The sequence below is a fragment of the Hypomesus transpacificus genome, chromosome 26 (genome assembly GCF_021917145.1).
Source record: "Hypomesus transpacificus isolate Combined female chromosome 26, fHypTra1, whole genome shotgun sequence".
Taxonomy (NCBI): domain Eukaryota; kingdom Metazoa; phylum Chordata; class Actinopteri; order Osmeriformes; family Osmeridae; genus Hypomesus; species Hypomesus transpacificus.
The window spans coordinates 3,814,790-3,835,229 of record NC_061085.1 but is presented as its reverse complement, the minus strand read 5'-3'; the positions used below and the strand labels follow the sequence as shown (position 1 = coordinate 3,835,229).

Sequence of the window (20,440 nt, the reverse complement as noted above, 5' to 3'; positions counted from 1 at the left end):
AGACATATGCCTGACGTACCATAGGAAACAATGGGGTTTTAAGCGCAATGTTTAAGAAATACGCTCTCTGTGTGATCGGCCCGAATAATAATAATTGTCCTTTTTTCTATCTGCACTTAGCAGCGTCCAACTGGGCTAGCCTTGATCGACAATAAGCTCCCTCAACTTCTATGTACCGTTAAGGGCCGGGTTTCCCAGATTCGCTCTTAGATTGTTCTTAAGAAGCCCTTAGCGTTAAGAGCTTCTTAACAAATATGGGAAACCCGGCCAAGGCTGATTTATACTACTCCAACTCCGTTACAGACGGACAGAGTCGGACGGATTCGTGGTATTTATAGTGCTCCGAAGGCTGTGGGCGCTGAAAACAATTTACTGCCAGAAGAGTAGGTGGCGCTGCACTGCGATGCTTGCTAGGTTATCGAAAGGTCGGAGCAAATTTACAAATTAGCCATTTCATCAATAAAATAAGCACATTTTCAGCAACTACACTGCCCATTTCTCGTCAGATTTTAATTCAGATGCTGATTTACATGTACTGTTAAGGTGAAATATGGATTGTAAACTCACAGCAGTGGCGGTCAAAGGATTCTGTTTGTCTTGTTGGTCACGGCAACCCCACCCCTGACGCAAGCGGTTCTTAATACGGACCAATCACAGCCAAGGGGTATGCGTAAAATGACGGAGAGTCAGGAAAATCAGGAGGTGCACGCTTAGACATAATAAAGAGTACACGCCGCATTGGCTACTGGGCGAGAAATGCGGCCGCCGTCTTGGAAAGGGAATATTCCTAGTTGCTTAGCATCAGAATAAACAAGATACCAGCACTGTGCAGCATATTCCTGCTCAAATCGGCGGAAAATCGCAAACAGAGCTCAGGGGATTACTTTTCACAAGTAAAATTTAACATTACCATACTATTGGTTTTATTTTGTGAAAAGAATAACCATGTCCTGTATCATAGCTACATGTATGACCTTTGCAGCAAAGCAAATGCGTGAAAATCAGTTCGGTATTCAGTTTGGTATGATTAATTAAATGCGCTGACAGCTCATTGCCCCAGCCAAACAGATTACACTGAGTGGAGCGGTTGACCTTTCTAAGATGGCGGCCCCACGGCTCGTCAGCGCCAGTAGGCAGTAGCAGTCGATGCGGCGTCTACTCTTTATTTTGTCTATGGGTGCACGTAGAGCTCTCCAAGGGGCTCGGAGAGGGCGTTTCACGTCAGAGAGGGCGTTCCCTGTGTCCGTGTCCGTGAAAACGGAGTAGTATAAATTGGCCTTTAGGCTATAGACTGCACTCTCACCTTAGCCTGGTTCTACCAGACTCTCGTACATTTCATTTATACAGAGAGTCTGGGATCGCTCCATTGACAATTGTTAACTTCCTTGAAGGCAGGTACTCTGTTGAAGTTTATATATTGGATCTTCTCAGAGCCACTCTGGATCTGCCATAACCAATCGCTAGCGTTCGCCTTAGCCAACTCCTTCACCACTAACAGAGTTAGCTGGAAAATCAAACTTTTCCGGAACCCCGTAGGGAGGAGGGCCACAACATCATGGCCACCAAGAAAACTCAAAGATTGTTCTTGCTCTGGCTTTAACTTCTGGATATTCGGCTGTTGCCACAACGGACTGAATGGCTTCGCTCGCATCTTTCTCCACCGCCATTACTGAACAACTCATACTAGCGAACGACAATGACGTAATCGTTCTCAGCCACTCCCTCTGTTCACTGATTGGACCGCTAAAAATGTGGCTGGAAGAAAACCGAAAGGCCAGACCTAGTACAGAAGGAAAATCTAAATTAGCAGAAGTACGTAGGAGGGCAAAGCCAGGCGACTCTTACTTGGCCCAGTGCAACCTCTTGTGGGGGGGGGGAGGGAGGGGTGACGCAGGGGTGGTTCCGGGACCAGAGTGTGGAGATACGTGATAGGATCTTAGTGTGTGTAGATACGTAGATTTCTATGACGAAATGCTGTGGTTTCTATAGGCTAAAATTTGTTTTATTTATTTATTAATTATTTTTTTAGGTTGATTTGTCCTACAGTGAAGTTGAAATCCTGTTTTCCATTAATGAAAATAAAATTGTCGCAATATGCGACTCGCGATGGGGGAGCCAGCAATTTTCTCAGGGGGGCCGTGGCCCCCTCTGCCCCCCCCCCCCTGTGCTGATCTTTCTGAGCGCTTTGGGTCATTAAACTATATTGATTTATACAATTCCAACATCTCAGATAACAATCCCATTCTCATTGGCTACAGTCACATTGATTTCCCATCAGCAGATGTGTACAGTTGGGGAAACGCATGTAGTATACATTATTGATGTCACAATAAGGACTGGCAAATGCTGCACTAGACTGCAGCAAAGAAGAAAATAGAAAACTTAAGCTAATAAGATGGATAATGAGAACAATTAGTAGCATGAATATTAGCAATGTTGCTGTGACATTTAGGGCCTCTATTTAGGCTGTGGCAATATAGAAGTGATTTAACTGAGTGCAATTTTCTTTGAATGCATTAGAAAATTATTTGATGAATAATTACTACACTTGACAGTCATGACACTCTGGTCATTTGCACTACAGGCCTAATCAACTGCAAAAAATTGTACATGTAATTCATGTTGACACCCTGCAACAAAAGCTGCACTATCGGTTTAAAAATCATGCTGAGTCATGACAGTTAGCACATATAGCGGACAGATAGCGGAAAATGACTTCGCGACTTGATTCGTTCCACCTGAGTGTCAAGGTTCCTCCAACGATGATATAAAAACAAGTAATGACGTTGGGGGCACAGGGATGCGGGGACATAATGCATTAAAATAAAATGTATCTCTTCACTATCTTTCCAAATCAGCTGTGACACATTTCACGATCCAGTGCTCTTACTTTATTGGAGTATCTGGTCTCCCCCATAGCAGTGTCAATGGTACTGTGTCAGTAATAATGCAACTGCTATGTACTTGATGGCTTGTCACCAGTAACATTAACAGTTCTCATGGATCAAATCGTGCTTGTATGCCTCTCAAAAACATGACTGATGAACATCAGTATCTAGTGGATGCAAGTTAAGATGGAACCCAGGTGTCCATAGTCTTACACAAGCCTGGATTCATGTGACTGAATTTCTGTGGGGAAAGGGCATGTACTTTCCAACACCTTTACTATAGTTTTGTGGTATTTCATTGATTATGTCATTTGTTAAGTGCCAAGATAATAAAAATTAAGACACTTAGACTGGTTATGTCAAGTGAACTTAAAAGTATTGGGTATGCCCTTCATGGATGGAGCACTAAATGGTTTTATACAGATAATGGTATTTATCTGTATAAAAGCAATAGAAAATCTTGCTTGTCATGGATTTGACACTACATTGATTTATTAGGTGTTCTAAAAGGTTGACTGTGTCTAATTACAACCATCTCTTTGCACACACTATCTCCTGTACATAACTCATGCATACTTCACATGGTATGGTTGCAAAATCCAAATCCTGTTAAAATCCTTTGGTGATATTTTAAATTCTTGGCTCTGATGAGTTTTTATGGATGCATGGATCATAAGTAAACAGCTTGGAGGGTTACAGGCAACAAATAACACATTCACTTACTCTCAACCATGCAGTCTTTTAGATGATATGCTGTAGGCTACTACATTGCTTGTAAGGCTGTGCAAAGACCAGACCAACTGTCCATGGAAAACCTTTACTGTAAATATATCCACTCCAATGGTGAATTATCTTAGCTGGTGGAATTAGGTGGTATCTTCTCATTCATGCCTGTGTGGTTGTTGTTTTATCACTTGAACCTCCACTCAAGGAGAATGTGGTGTGGTTGTCATCTCATTTCTCTTCATGTGCCCCACCTCTTCTCTTTCACTTGCGTCCATCAGCTTATTCCACTGAGTCATTAGCAAGGGCTCAGAGTGCTGCCACCCACTTTTACAGCCTCCATTAATGCCTTGCTCTCCATATCAGACCACCATGGAGAGAGTTCCACTCCATCATTTGAGTTAACAGCCATCACCTTCATTCAGATATTTTTCATTCTATTTGTTTTGGCCTGACCTGGCTCAGCCAAGCTCTCTGTCGTTCAGATTGACTGCCGAATTGTCTATGCCAGATTGATGGTGTGTCAATTTATACCTTGCCTGGCGGCTGATGCCTGCACTGTAAGAAATATGTTGCATAGTCAGTCTGTCCATGACCTGCATTTGATATACAGCAAAGGTAAAGGAATAAAATATTTGATGAAATATGAGGTTTTGCCTCATAGTATTTACTTTAGTGTACATGACAAACATTCCTCCTTTAGCTTCAGTTTAGTTGCATTTACATCTGGCTACAGAAAACATACCAGCTGTGACAAATATAAAACAACAACCTTGCAACTTTTTTATTCTCAACTTCCTATACCCTTTAATTTATCCAAAATAATAGTTGAACCAGTCTGGCGGAAGCATAAAAGATCCCAAGAGAGGGTATTAAAACTGGATGGCGATGAGTATAGCATTCTATGTGCTTGTTGTGTCCCCCCCCCCCCCCCATATGAAGGATAGAAGAGTCCACCTGGGACAGGGGATTTGGTGCTTATCTCCAACCATTCAGTTTGTGTGGGTTCCTAGACATGCCTCTAATGGAGAACAATGTACATGGCCAAAGAGTCTAATTGAAAATGCATCATTGTTTCCAGTCTGTAATGAGATAAGCCACCCTCAACTTTCCAGTTAAAGGAGAGAAGGTGAGACCAGTTAAATAGGTGTTTCAGTTATGTCAGGCTATGCTGTAAAGTCTCGGTATTTCCTTCTTACTGGATTAACAAACCCTCCTAGCCCACATTGCAATATAAAGGTCACTGAAGAAATGAAGGCAATCTAAAAAATCCATGTCAACAACTTTACAGACCTCAGGGCACTTTTTACAGTAATGAATTCCTGTTTTTAACTCCATAACCGAGGAAAAATCAGGAAAGTAAGGATAAATTGCTTTTTTTCTGATATCAGGCTTGCCTTCATTCCCCAACAAAATAAATAAGAAAAAAGAACAGTGAATGTACAACATTGTAAAACTTGATGTATTACAATGTAACTATAATGTTTTATTGACATGGAACTGTGGAAGGAAACTGGAATAGTTAAGAATTGTGCATGAATAAGAGTATTCTGGACTTCATGTTTTAGATGTTTCCCTGCTCCAATATACCTGATTCAAATAAATGGGTTTTCATCAAGTTCTGCAGAAGCCTAATAACGATTTGTTAAAATCGGGTGTGTTGGAACAGGGAAACATCTAATGCAGTCTTCTCACTTTCCTACTTGCTTGGTCATTAGACCACTAGGGCAGCATTGGAGAGTTGTACCGTTAGACATTACTTTTAAATAAACATTTAAATGGAAATAGTGGTCATGAATTATTTTCATTTTTTATTTCCCCCTTCAGAACCTTTATGACCGGTTGATCTGACTGCAGTGTCTTTGGCAGTACTTTTCTATAGTTAATGAAACTTCACATTATGTTAATTTAATGCACCATCACATCCATTCATTACAAGAGGGCTGATATGGTTTGTGCACAAGCAGGGTAGCTAACACCGTGGAAACAAACCTAATGTTAAAATGTGTATTGTAGCTGCACTTGAAATACCCTTCAGTGATTCACCTTCAAGAAAAGGTTGTCAAAAGCCGCTTTCCTCTTTTCAAAAGTCAGAACTCAACTACAATATAGTCTCCACAATATTCTCTCAGTATCTGTATTATATAAGCCCACAACAGTACACTCCAAATAAGGTTGTTTTTAATGTTTAAAAATCCATATGGACCCATGTCTATGTTGACCCACATCCTTTGGGGGGGGGGTGCACAAATGGTTGTGCCTTGAGGCCGAGAGAAGAATCCCTTGTTAACTGGATGAGACATAGCACATCACAGAATATATATACCACATGCTATATTTGATGAGAGACACTTTTAGCAATAAGTAATAACTCTCATAGAGCAGAAAATATTCCCTGATTAAAACCGAAAACATGTTCAACTTCCGTTTAAGTTCACATATTTAAGTTCCACACCTCATAACCACTGAAACGTTTTTGCAATTTAAAAAAGTCTTAGCAACTTCAACAGTCAACACACACTGCCTGACAGAAATTAAGCAGCTGGATAAATTATAACTGTGCCTGCAATAAAGACATAACATGTTGAATACTCTTGCCAGGTTCCTGGTTGCACTTCATCGAAGTACCTTTGCTAAAAGCCTCACAAAGTTTGAAGTAATGAAATATCAGCACTCTCTATTGCAGTTAGATTTGAAGTGTGCCAAGAGCATCCCACTACCATGTGAATCTTATGGTAAAAGTCCCCTGAGAACAAAATTGATAACACTACTCACCTAAAACACAGAGGAGGTGTTTCTCCCACTTCAGATCAAATTAATTTAAGCAGTGACAAACATTTAAGCAGAGGGGAAATCAATGGCGTTTGCTGCAAATATTTGCTTTGATTTGATGTATAGGGTGCCTGATTATGGACCTAAATCAGGGCCAAATGTTTTGTTAATTCGAAAAAGAAATCTTTAGTCGAAAAACTAAAGCTTGACATTGAAAATGTACGTTTTGGTCGAAAACTTGAAAAAAAAAAACATAGTGTACCAATTTTGTTTTCAGGTTGAATAAAATTTCGATTACATTTTGGAATAATTTTGAATAAGTTATTAATTTTCATTTTTCACTTTCATATTTTCACAGTTTCACATTTCATGTTTTCAGATTCAAAACATATTTTTTACGACTTCAATAATTTTTTTGAGTAAACCTTTTTTTTTTTTGGCCCCAATTTTGCGTAGGGGGCGTGGCTTCAACTCAGAGGCAGGTATTATGAGTGACAGCCTATCAAAGAGGCAGAAGACTCGGCAGTCGGCATGGCGTCCGCTCCGCCAACAGTCTCATACTTCTCCATATCTATGACATGGGTTTACACATCTATTTTGCGTACCATATACACGCCAAATCGGAGATCACTAAGACGTGTGTGGTAAATATTTAGATGATAGTTGTCTCGAGTTATAAAGAGTTAAATCAGAAATCTTTTTTTTTTAAATTTCCACAGCCCACCCTTCCATAGCTGGCAAGAACCTTATATTTCCTGTGTGTGTGTGCCTATCTTTTTTTCTCATTTATATTTACAAGAATGCTGCTTGGTGTTGGTGGCAAATAATAATTATTGGTAGTTATTTAAAGGTGGTTGAGGTGAAAATCACCCCACAAAAACAAATACATTTGGAAACTTCGATATCGTGAATATCCGTAAAATCAGAGTCTGAAGGATGACGTATAATGGATAATAAAGTTCTGCGTGTGATAGAGACGCATTTTCTGTTGATAGAAATGATGGGAGGAATTTGAGTATAAACTGCACGCAAAACAGCGATTTGGCGTATATATGGCACGCAAAATAGATGTGTAAACCCGTGTCATAGATACGCAGAAGTAAAACACCAGAAATGTGATACTATGTGAAAATATGAAAGTGAAACATGAAAATGAATAACTTATTCAAAATTATTCCAAAATGTAATCGAAATGTTATTCAACCTGAAAATAAATTGGTACACTTATGTTTTCTTTGAATACATGGTTTTATTTGTAAAGTTTTCGACCAAAACGTACATTTTCAATGTCAAGCTTTAGTTTTTCGACTAAAGATTTCTTTTTCGAATTAACAAAACATTTGGCCCTGATTTAGCCAAACTGATTTTGTCTGTTTAAGCAAAATGCATCGTCTGTAGACCCACAGGTCTGGACAATTTTCCCACATTCCTGTCAGTAAGGACAGCAGCTCCTCCATTCAAAGATGATGAGAGATGACTGCAAATCAATATTAGCCTCAATTGCAGAGGAAACTACAGTAAGTAAGTAAGACTTTATTTATATAGCACATTTCATACAAGAATTGTAGCTCAAGGTGCTTTACATAAATCAATAAAAACAATAATACAAGTGATAAAAGTAATAATTAAAATAGCAACAATAATATAACTAATAAAAGTAGTAAAACCCTTCTGAGATAAAATTACTTAAATGCTTCGGTAAAAAGGTAGGTTTTAAGCTGTCTTTTAAAATTGTCTACCTTCCCTAAAATATATGGGTAATTTGTTCCATAGTTTTGGGGCGTAATTAGCAAAGGCCGAATCACCAATCTTCATATGACTGCTTCTGGTGACCTCTAATAGGCCTGCATTTGATGATCGCAGTGTTCTAGCTGGTGTGTAGTTTATAAGGGAGTTAGCAATGTAGCTAGGTCCTTGTCCGTGTAGAGCTTTGCTACAGAATGGAACACTTTCCTATTTTAGGATTCTAAATATCCTTTCTTTGACCCTGTAGTTTTGGCTTCTTTATTGGTTTCCTGCGGTAATAGTTACACAAATGTTATATATATATTCTTTTACATTTTTTTTGGTCATAGCTGGAACACCTGTAGAAAAAGTTGATCTGATACTGTACATGTTTATCTCCAGACAACATATAGAGGAAAATCCTTCTGTACAATATGACTTGCTTCACAGTTATAAATAAATAAACTATTGAAACTAAGGGCTCAGATGTCACAACCAATACATAAATCATCTGGCTTATCGAACAGGGTTTATTTGATTAGTATGTCCACACAGCATAACCATGGGAGCTAGCATGCCAACATGAATGTATAAGACAATGTCTCTAATCATTATAGCCTGCATTTCAGAGCTAAGGAACAGTTTGCTGCTTGTTCATCTAGCTGCAGTCCCAAAGTAATGAACCGTTCTACATAATACATTACATCCCTTATGTACAATAATATATATTTTCTGTTTTTCGACGTTGTATATCTCACCCTTAACTCAGAACCCTTAAATACTTCAAAACCATACATGCACCAGATACATTAGCATGAGCAGAAACCTCTTAGCAAAAATGTGAGAATTTCCCTCACTTTCTATGTCTTTTGGTGAGCCCTAAATTCCACAGGCACACATCTTCAACAGGTTTTGAAAGGAAGACAGACAGAGAGGTAATGATGGAAGAGAACTGCACTGTACTTCCCAGTGTGGTGACCTTCTAAACGAGTAAAGACAGATGATGTAAACAGTCACAAGACTCATTTTGCTGGCCCATTTTTACAAGTGTCAGTGCCACACACCTCCTCTATGTCTTGAAGACTAAAGGCATTCGTTTCATCCCCAGCACTGCTCTTACTGCTCCCAAAGGAGATGCCTCCCATAAAAGGGTAGAAGCTGTTGGCATACAGGTCTCTTATGTTGTAATATGGGAGGTCTGGGTCCTGTCTCTCAGGCTTACTCAGGCATTGGCCCTCATCTATGGCTTTGTTCCTCTGGTAGTATTTGGAGAACTTGTTAAAGATGATGCTGATGGGCAGGGCGACAACCAAAAGACCACAGATGATACAAAGAGTGGCTACCAGCTTCCCCAGCAACGTTACAGGGCAGGTGTCACCATAGCCCACAGTGGTCATGGTAATGGTGGCCCACCACCAGCCAACGGGGATGGTGCCTAGTTCGGTGCCCTCCTCTTCCTTCTCAGCGGAATAGATAAGCACAGAGAAGATGGAGATACCCACTGAGAGGAAGAGCAGAAGCAGTCCCACCTCATTGTAGCTGTGGCGGACTGTGGCACCCAGTGCCCGCAGACCAACAGAGTGTCTGGCCAGCTTCAAGATCCTGAAGACCCTCATCAGTCGTAGAACCTGGACCACCTTACCCATGTTCTCCAGGTCCTCATTCTCCTCTGCGTTTTCCTCGTCCACAGTCTCCAATGCTAATGTGGCGTAGAACGGTAGAATGGAGGCAACGTCGATGATGTTTAAAGGACTCCCTAGAAACTTTTTGGCAGAAGGGGCTACGATGAGCCTGATGATAAACTCGAGTGAGAAGAAGACTATGCAAACAACCTCGAGGATCGCCAGAACAGGGTCTTCTACAGGTCTGTCATTCTCATCCACCAGCTGGAACTCAGGCATACTATGGACGCACATGGCTACAATGGAAGTCAGCACCACACTGAGAGACGCCACAGCAATGACCTTTGAAGCGCATGAATAACCTGGGTCCTCTAGCCTCAGCCACATGTAACTTCTGATCTCTGCACACCAGGCGTCCTTGAACTTGGCCATGTCCTTATCCAAGGCCGAGAGCTCCTCAAAAGACGAGTCGAAGCTTGGCACCTGTTGCTCATCACTTCTGATGTCCCAGTCCCTGTCCTCAATGTACCCCTTCCTTTCTTGGTACCAATTGCTACAGCAAGAACTCAAGTGAAGCTCCTGAATGCCCCAGTACTCAATCTCTTGAGTGAATGAGAAGACACACAACTCCTCCATCATATGGATATGTCCTGTGTGGTAGAAGTTGAGAACACATAGGAAGACTCTAGGATTTCTGTCAAAGTAATACTCCTTGTCCATGGGGCTATAGTCATCACAGAGTTCCAGGATGGCTTCTTCATTTTGGCAGCGCAGCAGATGGCCCAGGCGTGTGTGAGGAAAGCGGAGTACAGTCTCTTGGTTGACTTCATATCTGATGCCTCCCACATTGAGGTAGACCTGGTTCTCCTCATTCCCACAACGATGGAGGATTTGTCCATACCCCATGTTGCTGAAAATCCATAGGTTGAATGGATACGAAAACAGTCGTGGGAATATGAGTGTGCAGCAGCTTGAGGGAATTAGTCTTGACACCAAGGTTCTATTGAGGAGAAAAAGGACACAGGCTTAAGCAAATTTCTTTTAACGTTTGGTATTTGTACTCCTGGATAACATTTACAAATATGCAACTGATTTTGAATTTACAATAAATATATTCGTCTTCAGTTGTAGACATTTAAATGAGCATTTCAACGAAAAATTGGCCTTTGTCTGATTTTTTTTTTTATAAAGAGCTTTCTGCGATCTCACTTAGCTAAAGTATAGGACTGTTCATACAATAATCGAAGTATGGGCCGGGACTATGCAGAATAAATAAAACATTGACAGTAGATTGAAACTACTGGTCTCGCACATTACCAGTAGCGGACTGGTACGGTGGCCCTGAAGTGCAAATGACACCCCCTAATATGAGTACATCCCCCCAAATGAAAATACTCCCCCCAAATACGAGTCAACTCCCCCCAAATCGGATGACTTGTTCACCTCCCCCCAATACAAAAACGCGCTCCCCCCCCAATACGAGTCAACTCCCCCCAAATCGGATGACTTGTTCACCTCCCCCCAATACAAAAACGCGCTCCCCCAAATGGAAAACGACATTACATTAACTCAAAAACACATTACATTTACTCTGAACGGAAAGGGTAGGTACTACACTTTAGCGCTGATTTGATGCAGTAGGCTAACTGACAAGAAATAAGAAATTGATTGACAGAAGTACAAAATGCAATAGCCTGACAGAGTTACGTGCACCAGGACATTTATTTGGGTATCGAAGCATGTAGCATAGGCTATGTATGCAAAAGCATAAATTGCAGTGTTAAACGTAAACATCGATAGCCAAACAACTAGTCCACGTAACTCTGTCATTATCATGAAATTATTCGTTTTGATTTGAAGGAAAGAGGAAACATGAATGTTTACAATTCAGAGTCATTACACTACTCTTTATTTTAATCAGGGTCATTCCTATGAAATAATCTTAGATCTGCTGTTAACGTTTCACAATATAAGTAGCCTATGCGCACGCTAAAAACGCAGTTGAAGGAATCACGACTTTTCAGAAGAAAAAACTAATAGTCCACTACAGAAGAATGAAATGCCACAATGACAGAGTAACGTGGACCAGGATAGTTGTTTGGCTATCGATTTTTACATTTCATTACATTACATTTAGTCATTTAGCAGACGCTCTTTTCCAGAGCGACTTACAGTAAGTACAGGGACATTCCCCCCGAGGCAAGTAGGGTGAAGTGCCTTGCCCAAGGACACAAAGTCATTTGGTGTGGCCGGGAATCGAACTGGCGACTTTTAGATTACTAGCCCGACTCCCTCACCGCTCAGCCACCTGACTCCCCTGATTTTTACATTTAACTCGAAATACTTTTGCCTAAGAAGCCTACTATTTGCTACATTCTTCGATAGCCAAACAAATGTTCTGGTGCACGTAACTCTGCCAGGCTATTGCATTTTGTACTTCTGTCGATCAATTTCATATTTCTTGTTAGTTAGCCTACAGCATCCAATCAGCGCTAAAGTGTAGTACCTACCCTTTCCGTTCAGAGTAAATGTAATGTGTTTTTGAGTTAATGTAATGTCGTTTCCATTTGGGGGAGCGCCTTTTTGTATTGGGGGAAGGTGAACAAGTCATCCGATTTGGCGGGAGTTGACTCGTATTGGGGGGGAGCGCGTTTTTGTATTGGGGGGAGGTGAACAAGTCATCCGATTTGGGGGGAGTTGACTCGTATGGGGGGGGAGTATTTTCATTTTTGGGGGGAGGTGAACAAGTCATCCGATTTGGGGGGAGTTGACTCGTATTGGGGGGGAGTATTTTCATTTGGGGGATGTACTCATATTAGGGGGTGTCATTTGCACTTCAGGGCTACCGTAGACTGGCCATCGGGAGCATTCCCAATGGCCCAAAGCACTTCTGGACCGGAGGGCCGCTTGCCTTATAATTTGTTTTACTACAAACAAAAATTTCGGCAGAAGATTGAGAGACACGGTTGGCCAGCAACACGGTTGGCCGGCCCCCCTTTCCCCCAGGTTGGTATATTCCAAATGAACGTCTATGCAGCCCTTAGTGTCGCTTATACGCAACAGTGACACTGACAGATCGAAAGCTAGCAAGTAGAGACAATATAAAGATGGAAACCCAGGCTAAGAAACGTAAACGTAATTACCTTCACTAGACAATGTTTATCAATTGAAAAAACGGTTATGTTCGTTTGTTTTACATAAACTCCCAAAACTATTTTTCGCTCAAATCAGCCAAATTGCGCTAGGCGCGCTTGCATTAAGATTGGAAGTCCCTAACTAGCATCACATAAGGCACAGAATTTGCATGCATTAGCAGGGCGCTCGCTGTGGTGGCATATACGGGACTGGTTCTGGTGGGCCGGTCTGGATCAAAGTCCAGGGCCTATTTTTACTCCCAGTCCGTCCCTGCACATTATGTATCTAATATGGTTCAAAATACCAAGCAGACTGTTCCACACAAATGTTATACTGTATTTCCATTGTTACCAGTGCAGGAATGTTCTTGGGGCAAACACATTAAAGAACCAATTAACGCTGCAAAGTAAAGAACGGCAACTTAGCAAATAATTTTAGAGCACCTACCTGATCCTACAGTATTCCTTTAAGAATCTCACCAAGTATGTTTCATATCATTTTGAAATCCAAGTACATTGGAGTCCTTTTCGCAGCGCTCGAGGTCTCCTACTCTCTGGTGTTGAATGAGCTTGAAGTACACTGTGCACCGCGCGATAGACTCGAACTGTTGGACACAGCGCGCGACACCAAGGCACGCGCCACACAATTCCAACCGCAATGTTACTGTCCCACAGTCAACGCTCCAGGCATTCTAGTGAATTGCTTAGGGAGGGGCATGAGATTGGGGCGTATACAGTTAGACAGTGGTTATTGTCATCCTGTGTTTTGAATTCAGTTTGGGACAGAAGCTATGCTAAAATAATCGAATCTCTATGAACAGACCGACTATCTTGACAGCTCTTTTCATGGATAGAAATTCATCAGAATGTGGGCCTATTACGTTAAGGACAACCTACCAGCAGGACCCGATCAGCCAGCTAATTAAACGGTAATGGAGTTCACCTGTTCGCTTGTGTCTAAATAAAAAAGAACGTCTGGATAAAAAAAGGGTTTCTCTAGATTATTTCTTTGCAAACAACCAGAGTTTATTCAATATTTTCTGATAATACACAAACGCGGCAAGAAGTTCAGCTCAACTGCTATGGCCCGTTATCTCGGAATAGGGTTTGTTTGTTGCTTGGTGTTGTATAATGACAGACTAGTTTTTCAACCTTAGGTTTTGCATACAATGTTGACAATTACAAATGTTTTCAGGTTACTCCTCATGATTACAGTCGTGAGCATACAAGCGCAAAGCAAGCGCTCTCCAAGTAAGGCAGTCGTGTTGACTGATCAAGGCTTGCATAGTTTACGGTAAAAAACAAAATATCTGAAGCATTCCCTGTTTCAGATATTGACTCCGTATGCCTTGGCAATATGCTTCGCTTGAGTATCGGACCTCTCAAGGGGAAAGCTCTGGAAGTTAATGCAAAGAGTAAGTTAACATTTACATGTCATTTTGTCATGGTGGTTTTAGTTGGATACAAACCAGTCATTGTTTTAATGTATGTTATTACTACTACAGTGTCATCTTGACTCACTTTCAGATGCCTCTCACATCCTGGCCTTGACACAAAACCTGGCCTCTCAGTGTGGATTCAGTGTAAAAATGGATTCAATGGGAAATGCCATGATCTTTGCCTCCCTTCAAAATTGTTTTGTCCAAAACTCGGTATACAAACTCAGATAAAAATAAAATAAAACAGTCAATTGCATTTAGGAAAGTAAAGTTGGGTGTGCTGCTGTGGCTGCCTTGTGCTGAAAATGATGCTAATCTTTTGTAGACATGAATTATGTTATTGTCATCCGTTTAGGATGATGAAACATTCACCACAGTCACATACCTCAGACTAAAAGGGAACAACATTACCAATGATGAAACATACGCAGTAGAAAAGACCTGTACATACACTCCTTGGGCATTCCGAGAGATTCTCTGCGATCGCAACTACATGGAAGTAAGTGAATTCAGGAAAAAACTATAAATGGTTACTAACTCTCTGTTTTAAGTAGGTAATGTGGGTTCTGTAGCCTCCGGGCTCATGCTTTTGAATTTAAGGGTTGAAATGGGTTGCAACTAATTGGACATGGTGAAATCATCCCTAGGTCTCTGTCAGAAGAACTGTCCTCGACAATCCCCCGCCAGAACAGTCCAACGCTAAGAGCTACACAAACCTAGGACGCTTCCGAAGAGCAGCCAATCCAAAGGCAATGCTTGCTACTGTCAGATATGTTGGTAACGTGTCACAAGTGGGGAATATTTAAGATTGCCTGGGACAGACTCTGTGCATGAGTAGCACTCTTAAATGTTGGGGCATGACATATGGGAAATGTATTGTTTCACTTAAATGACTAGGCCACAAAATACAGATTAAAGGGAATATTTAGTCTTTCGATGTCCTGGGCAGGGTTACTAATGAGCTGTTTCACACTACTCCAACCACAGGCAATCATGACATGACAGATGGTTAATGTTTTTCTTGCAACAGACTGCTACTGCTTCAGGTTATAGTGTCACTACAGTGGTCTTCACGATTCCGGAACAAAGGGTCGTGAAGATTGACCAAGTCCAAAGAACTGGTTATGGTATAACCAACTCTCCCACACGACTTGTTCTGCGAAGCCCACTTAACGCACCTGAAACGTTCTTCCAGAATGTAAGCCCTTTAGTATGCACAAAACTTCCCAAGTTTGTTGATGGTCCCATGTCTAGTTTTCTTGATGTCTTTACAGGTAGCAGGGGTACCAATGGCTGTGCTCAAAACCTCCACCATCTTGGAGAATACATTGTTGTCTACTCAAATAGATTCTTCTGTTGCTTGCCCAACACCAGGTATAATTCATAGTGTCCCTTCCCTATCCTGTTCGGTTAAAAAAAAGAACTTGAGCTCTTTGTTAAATTAAATTGTTTGTGATTTGGTGTTTGATTTTAGGAAGTGTCTCCTTTACGCCAAATATGATCACCTGGTCTGTGCCCCGGCGCATCGACCCTCTGGTATCTTCCTGCAACTTCCAGCTCAAGGAAGTGTTCTTAGGGGTGGAAGGCATGAGGCTGAGCCCTGGTGAAGTTATGGCCAGAGGATACTCCTTGTCGCTGAACAAGATGCATATTATCCTTCAGATTCCAGTTGGTGCTGTTGGAGGTTACTTTAAGGTCAGTGGATGATGGGTTATTTGTTTAGGGATATATTGTTTTGATGTAATTCCTGCATCTGGCTTACTTGTACTATAAATAACCTGTGTTCATTGCAGAGCAATGTCAAAAATGGTCAGTACCTCACCACATACTCTATTGAGCCCATGCTTGAGATTCTGTGGACTGAGGATGATCCTCCTAAAGACACTAAATACAAAGTCCTCTTCCCAATCACCACTCCCCCTATAATCAGTCCTCTACAACTGGTTGACCGTGAGTCTTTGTCTTTATGTTTTGCATTTTGCCATATGGTGAGCCAGGACTGATGCTAGGATCTCGCACAATATTGCTTCTTGTGTTGCTCAGGTATTGTTCCTGAAGAGGGGGTATTCAAGGTGGAATTGGGGACTTTCCTCCAAGATGTGGAGCTGATGAACATCACATTTCTTGATGGGGTCCTTTCTGTAGCTGAGTGTAATGATCGAGGTTTTAACATTGAAGAACTCCGTTTCCCCAATGGGTCAAAGTCCATTGCACTTACCGTGCCCTTCACTGACCGTGCTGTCTTAAATAAGGTATGTTTCTCTCTATACTGCAAAGGAACACATGTAGCCTACTTAATGATGATTGATGTGGTGATTTGTGAAATTATGCCGTTACAATTGTTTCTATATTTTAAATAGATGGATGCTCGGAATGTCATCTACACTCTTCACATGGTCTTTGGCTTGGCGGTGTTGCCTGAGTATTCTTCATTTACTTACACTGCAGTTACAGAAGTGTCAGTGAAGGGAATTGGTAAATGTCTTCCAATATTCATATAATTTTTATTTGTAGATCATGCAGACTTGTCCTTAAATTGCTTTCTTTCTGTAGTTCCAGCTTATATCACTGGAACCTGTGATCATGAGAACTTTCATGTCACTGTCAAGTCTGGGAATCAAGTCCAGAACTTAAAAATTGTAGTCGGGCAGCGTCTGCTGACACCTGAGATTGCTGAGCAGTATCGCATTGTTACAGAGGGTGCACACATCTTTATCACAGTGCCGTTCTATGCCCCTGATACTGTATTTGAGGTATGGTGCACTTGAGCAGGTTGACTGTTTCATAGGAATTCTGCAACTGGTATGGTGAGGTTCTGCACAATACATTTTTTGCTGTCTGGAGTAACTCTTGTCTGGTCAGGTGATTGAGTCATCGTCCATCCGAAGCAAGCTACATATGTCTCTGAGAGATCCAGTCACTATGAACATCCAACACTTCTCCTTGTCTTGCAGCTTCCTCTCTGGACTGACTGGTATACCTTCAATATAACACAGCTGCTTTTTATACTTGTGAATTATTTTTCAACTTGGCCTTTGTTTGTATAGAATGTTTTGCCAATGGGACGATTGCTGCAGTGGCTGCAAAGATTGAATCTGTTCCAAGTATGATTCCCAGTCAACTGACCCTAAAAGACCCTGCCTGTGGACCAGCCTACAGCGATGACCGCATTGCTCGTTTTCTTTTCACTGGACGCTCCTGTGGCACTACTAGAAAAGTAGGACCTTGGAGTCTTTGGCAATGAGCAGATTTGTTTGTGTAATTTTCATTAACTTGCCCTCCTTTTGCAGTTTATATCCAGTGTCATGCTGTATGAGAATGAAATCTCGTTACCTTCTAAACCGGTTGCAGGAAATGGATTCCAGATGGAAGAGCCACAATATATGTGAGTGCTTGACACAATGTAGATCATGTTGATTGGTTTGGATTGTGACACATGTAACTCCTGTCCTGTTTGTAGGTTGAAAGTTTTCTGCTACTACATGGTAAATGCAACACGCAGTGCAGCTTTCCTCACCAACCCACGCAACAATGACCCCCATGTTCTTACCACCAGAAGCCAACTGCGGGTCATAATGAGACTTGCTGAAGGTACAAGTTTACTGAATTATTCTTTAGTTCAGACAAACTTGTCTAGAAAAACCTACTGCAAGTCTAAATTGACTCAGTGGGCACCTTTCCTTCTTCAGACATCTCTTACAACTTGTTCCAAGAGATGGAGGAATTCCCACTTGTGATGAATCTGAGGGAGCCGCTGTATTTTGAGGTAGAGGTGGAGGTGCCCATGAACTCTGATCCTAGGGTGGTGCTGAAGTTGGAGTATTGCTGGGCTACCCTCAAAGAGGACAGGAAATCCCAGCCCAGATGGAACCTCATCATTAATGGGTTATTTTCCATATATTTTCCAGCCAAATTATTAAAAATAATATTAAAGGTTTTCCCAATGTTTTTGTTGTCAAAACTCTGACCTCCACCTCTCCCCACTCTCCTTTCCCTGCCAGCTGTGAGAACACGGAAGACCCATTCCAGGTTGTATTCCACCCTGTGTCAGCTGATGCTCGAGTCCAGTACCCCTCTCATTTCAAGCGATTTGAAGTCCAGATGTTCTCCTTCATGGATGAGGACAACCCAAGTTACCTGGTCAGTAATTTACAGAATTTGATTTGGTCTTACAATGGCATATTTGTAGTTCGCGACAGGCCATGGTATATGGTTATATCACAGCCAAGGGGCATTATTCAGCCCATGCCAACCCATTATCTGTAATATTTAACAACCATACAGTACCAGTCAAATGTTTGGACACATTTCCCATTCAATTGAATGGGACAACTTCTCAAACTTGACTGGTAATGTATATCACAGACTGAAGCTTTGATAAAATGGTCAGTCTGGCAATATGAAAGTAAAAAGACTCCCATTTTAAATGGTAGTCATTAAAAAAATCTAAATAAGCCCCCCTGGCTTGCCTGAATATGGTGCAAGGCAGATGTTATGCTATGTACACACGTGTGTGTGTGTGTATATGAACGGGTATCTCAAATCAAGCACTGATTTCCCAACCAGTTTCAGTATCACTCTGCGTCTGAGGAAAATAAGGCAAACTGTGATGGTTAGCTCGCTATCAAACAAAGGTAGCTAGCTAACCAAATTCCCATGTAATGAAATCAATACAATGTTAGCCTGTGATGAGAAAATGCTGGCTGCTAGTATGTACATTGCATAGCAACTGCCTTGCACCATGTTAGCAGCCAGGACAGACCATTTTGAACAGTTTCTACATTGTGTACAGATTGCTTGATGTGAGCTGCCCTTTTAATAATGGACCAATACAAGAACATGGTGATGAGTGAAGTAATTGAGATAATTTCTATGGACTCATGTCTTCACCAATTCTAGGTATATGTCCATTGTGACGTGGTCATCTGTGATGCCACGTTTCCCAGTGATGGACTCTGTAGTGAGCAGTGTGCAAACAAGAACACAAAAGGTATGCTTTAAAAATATTTTGAGAACACAAAAAGAATTGTTAAATAAACAACTTAAAACAAAAGTATGTATCCACCTTGGCAGGTCAAAGACATGCATTTTCAGAAGGGGACAGTTCAGAACATGTCACATCAGGACCCATTCTGATGTTCAAATAAAGTTTTTATAGACTATTACACTATCTATTCAGTGGAGTGAATAATTGTTTTTGCTATACTATCGCTATTTGTTTTGAGGTAAGCGGTCCTGGAATTTATGAATTGCCATTTCAAGGCATTGATTAGCAGGAAGAACTGACAATGGGCCCCTTGGTGTTTCTAAATGAAGAACAACTGGAAACGCTATGGCGGTATTCTGACCCTACCCCTGTTATTCAGCTGTTAACCTACACAATGCAATATATAAAGTATTCAGACCCTTTAGTACTTTTGTAAACGTTGTCTACAACTGGGTCTATTTTGGTATGCCTCTACTTTCTTTTCAGACCCCCGGACATCCTTTAGGTAGACTCACTGTCAAATTGGATTTTTTATATTTTTTTTTCTGCATTCATGTCAGTTAGACCAGATTAGATTAAGTGCAGGATTTCTGGCAGGCTGTTATGTATTTGTAAGGAATAACTTCTAATCCCCTCTACCATAAACACCTGATTGATGGATTGCTGCAGAGATGGACGTTTTTATGGTTAGGTCTATGCAAAGGCATTCTCAAGTTTTGTTACACAATTGGGCTTTTGGTTGTGACCCTAACCAATGCTTGGCATTCAATGTTTTAGCCAAAAATAAATACATTTGTACACAATTTTACAGTTTCCTCAGTTTGTACCATGCCTAACGAATCATACCTTAAAGGAGACATGTAATGCTGTTTTTGGATGCTTTTATATAGGCCTTAGTGGTCCCCTAATACTGTATCTGAAGTCTCTTTCCCGAAATTCAGCCATGGTGCAGAATTATAGCCACTACGAGTAGTCCCACAATGAGCTTTCCTCAGAACGCGCTGTTTTGGTGTCTGTAGCTTTAAATGCTAATGAGGAGGAGAGGGGCGGCAACATGCGCTAATGTTAACAACGGATGTATCGCAATGGCTCGTAGCCCCCGTTGCTGTAACGGTGCATTCACACTGCAGCGGGGCAGGCAGAGCGGGGC

The 20,440-nt window shown here is 41.3% G+C and overlaps 2 protein-coding genes across 2 annotated transcripts; one reads left to right on the top strand and one right to left on the bottom strand.

Annotated features, from left to right (window-relative positions):
- Positions 1-8,779: 8,779 nt before the first annotated feature.
- On the bottom strand, positions 8,780-13,493 carry kcns3a (potassium voltage-gated channel, delayed-rectifier, subfamily S, member 3a). The gene is made up of 2 exons (XM_047049814.1): positions 13,313-13,493; positions 8,780-10,730 (listed from the first exon to the last, which is right to left on the bottom strand). Exon 2 carries the CDS (start codon positions 10,634-10,636, stop codon positions 9,131-9,133), a length of 1,506 nt encoding a protein of 501 aa, XP_046905770.1. The 5' UTR covers positions 10,637-10,730; positions 13,313-13,493; the 3' UTR covers positions 8,780-9,130.
- A 152-nt stretch (positions 13,494-13,645) lies between these two features.
- Positions 13,646-19,988, top strand: LOC124487408. Its single transcript, XM_047049723.1, has 18 exons — positions 13,646-13,793; positions 14,196-14,279; positions 14,392-14,516; positions 15,334-15,501; positions 15,578-15,677; positions 15,778-15,998; positions 16,097-16,253; positions 16,347-16,555; positions 16,664-16,778; positions 16,857-17,056; positions 17,166-17,277; positions 17,351-17,520; positions 17,594-17,688; positions 17,764-17,894; positions 17,993-18,188; positions 18,305-18,443; positions 19,203-19,293; positions 19,377-19,988. Exons 2-18 carry the CDS (start codon positions 14,222-14,224, stop codon positions 19,448-19,450), a joined length of 2,361 nt encoding a protein of 786 aa, XP_046905679.1. The 5' UTR covers positions 13,646-13,793; positions 14,196-14,221; the 3' UTR covers positions 19,451-19,988.
- Positions 19,989-20,440: the final 452 nt, after the last annotated feature.

What these genes read in the sequence shown, in the direction of transcription:
- kcns3a (XM_047049814.1), bottom strand. Translation starts at nt 10,636, where the DNA reads ATGGGGTATGGACAAATCCTCCATCGTTGTGGGAATGAGGAGAACCAG.
- LOC124487408 (XM_047049723.1), top strand. Translation starts at nt 14,222, where the DNA reads ATGCTTCGCTTGAGTATCGGACCTCTCAAGGGGAAAGCTCTGGAAGTT. An exon ending in TCTGGAAGTTAATGCAAAGA is followed by an intron (nt 14,280 to 14,391) that starts GTAAGTTAACAT and finishes ACTCACTTTCAG; the next exon opens with ATGCCTCTCACATCCTGGCC. An exon ending in CTGTTGGAGGTTACTTTAAG is followed by an intron (nt 15,999 to 16,096) that starts GTCAGTGGATGA and finishes TGTTCATTGCAG; the next exon opens with AGCAATGTCAAAAATGGTCA.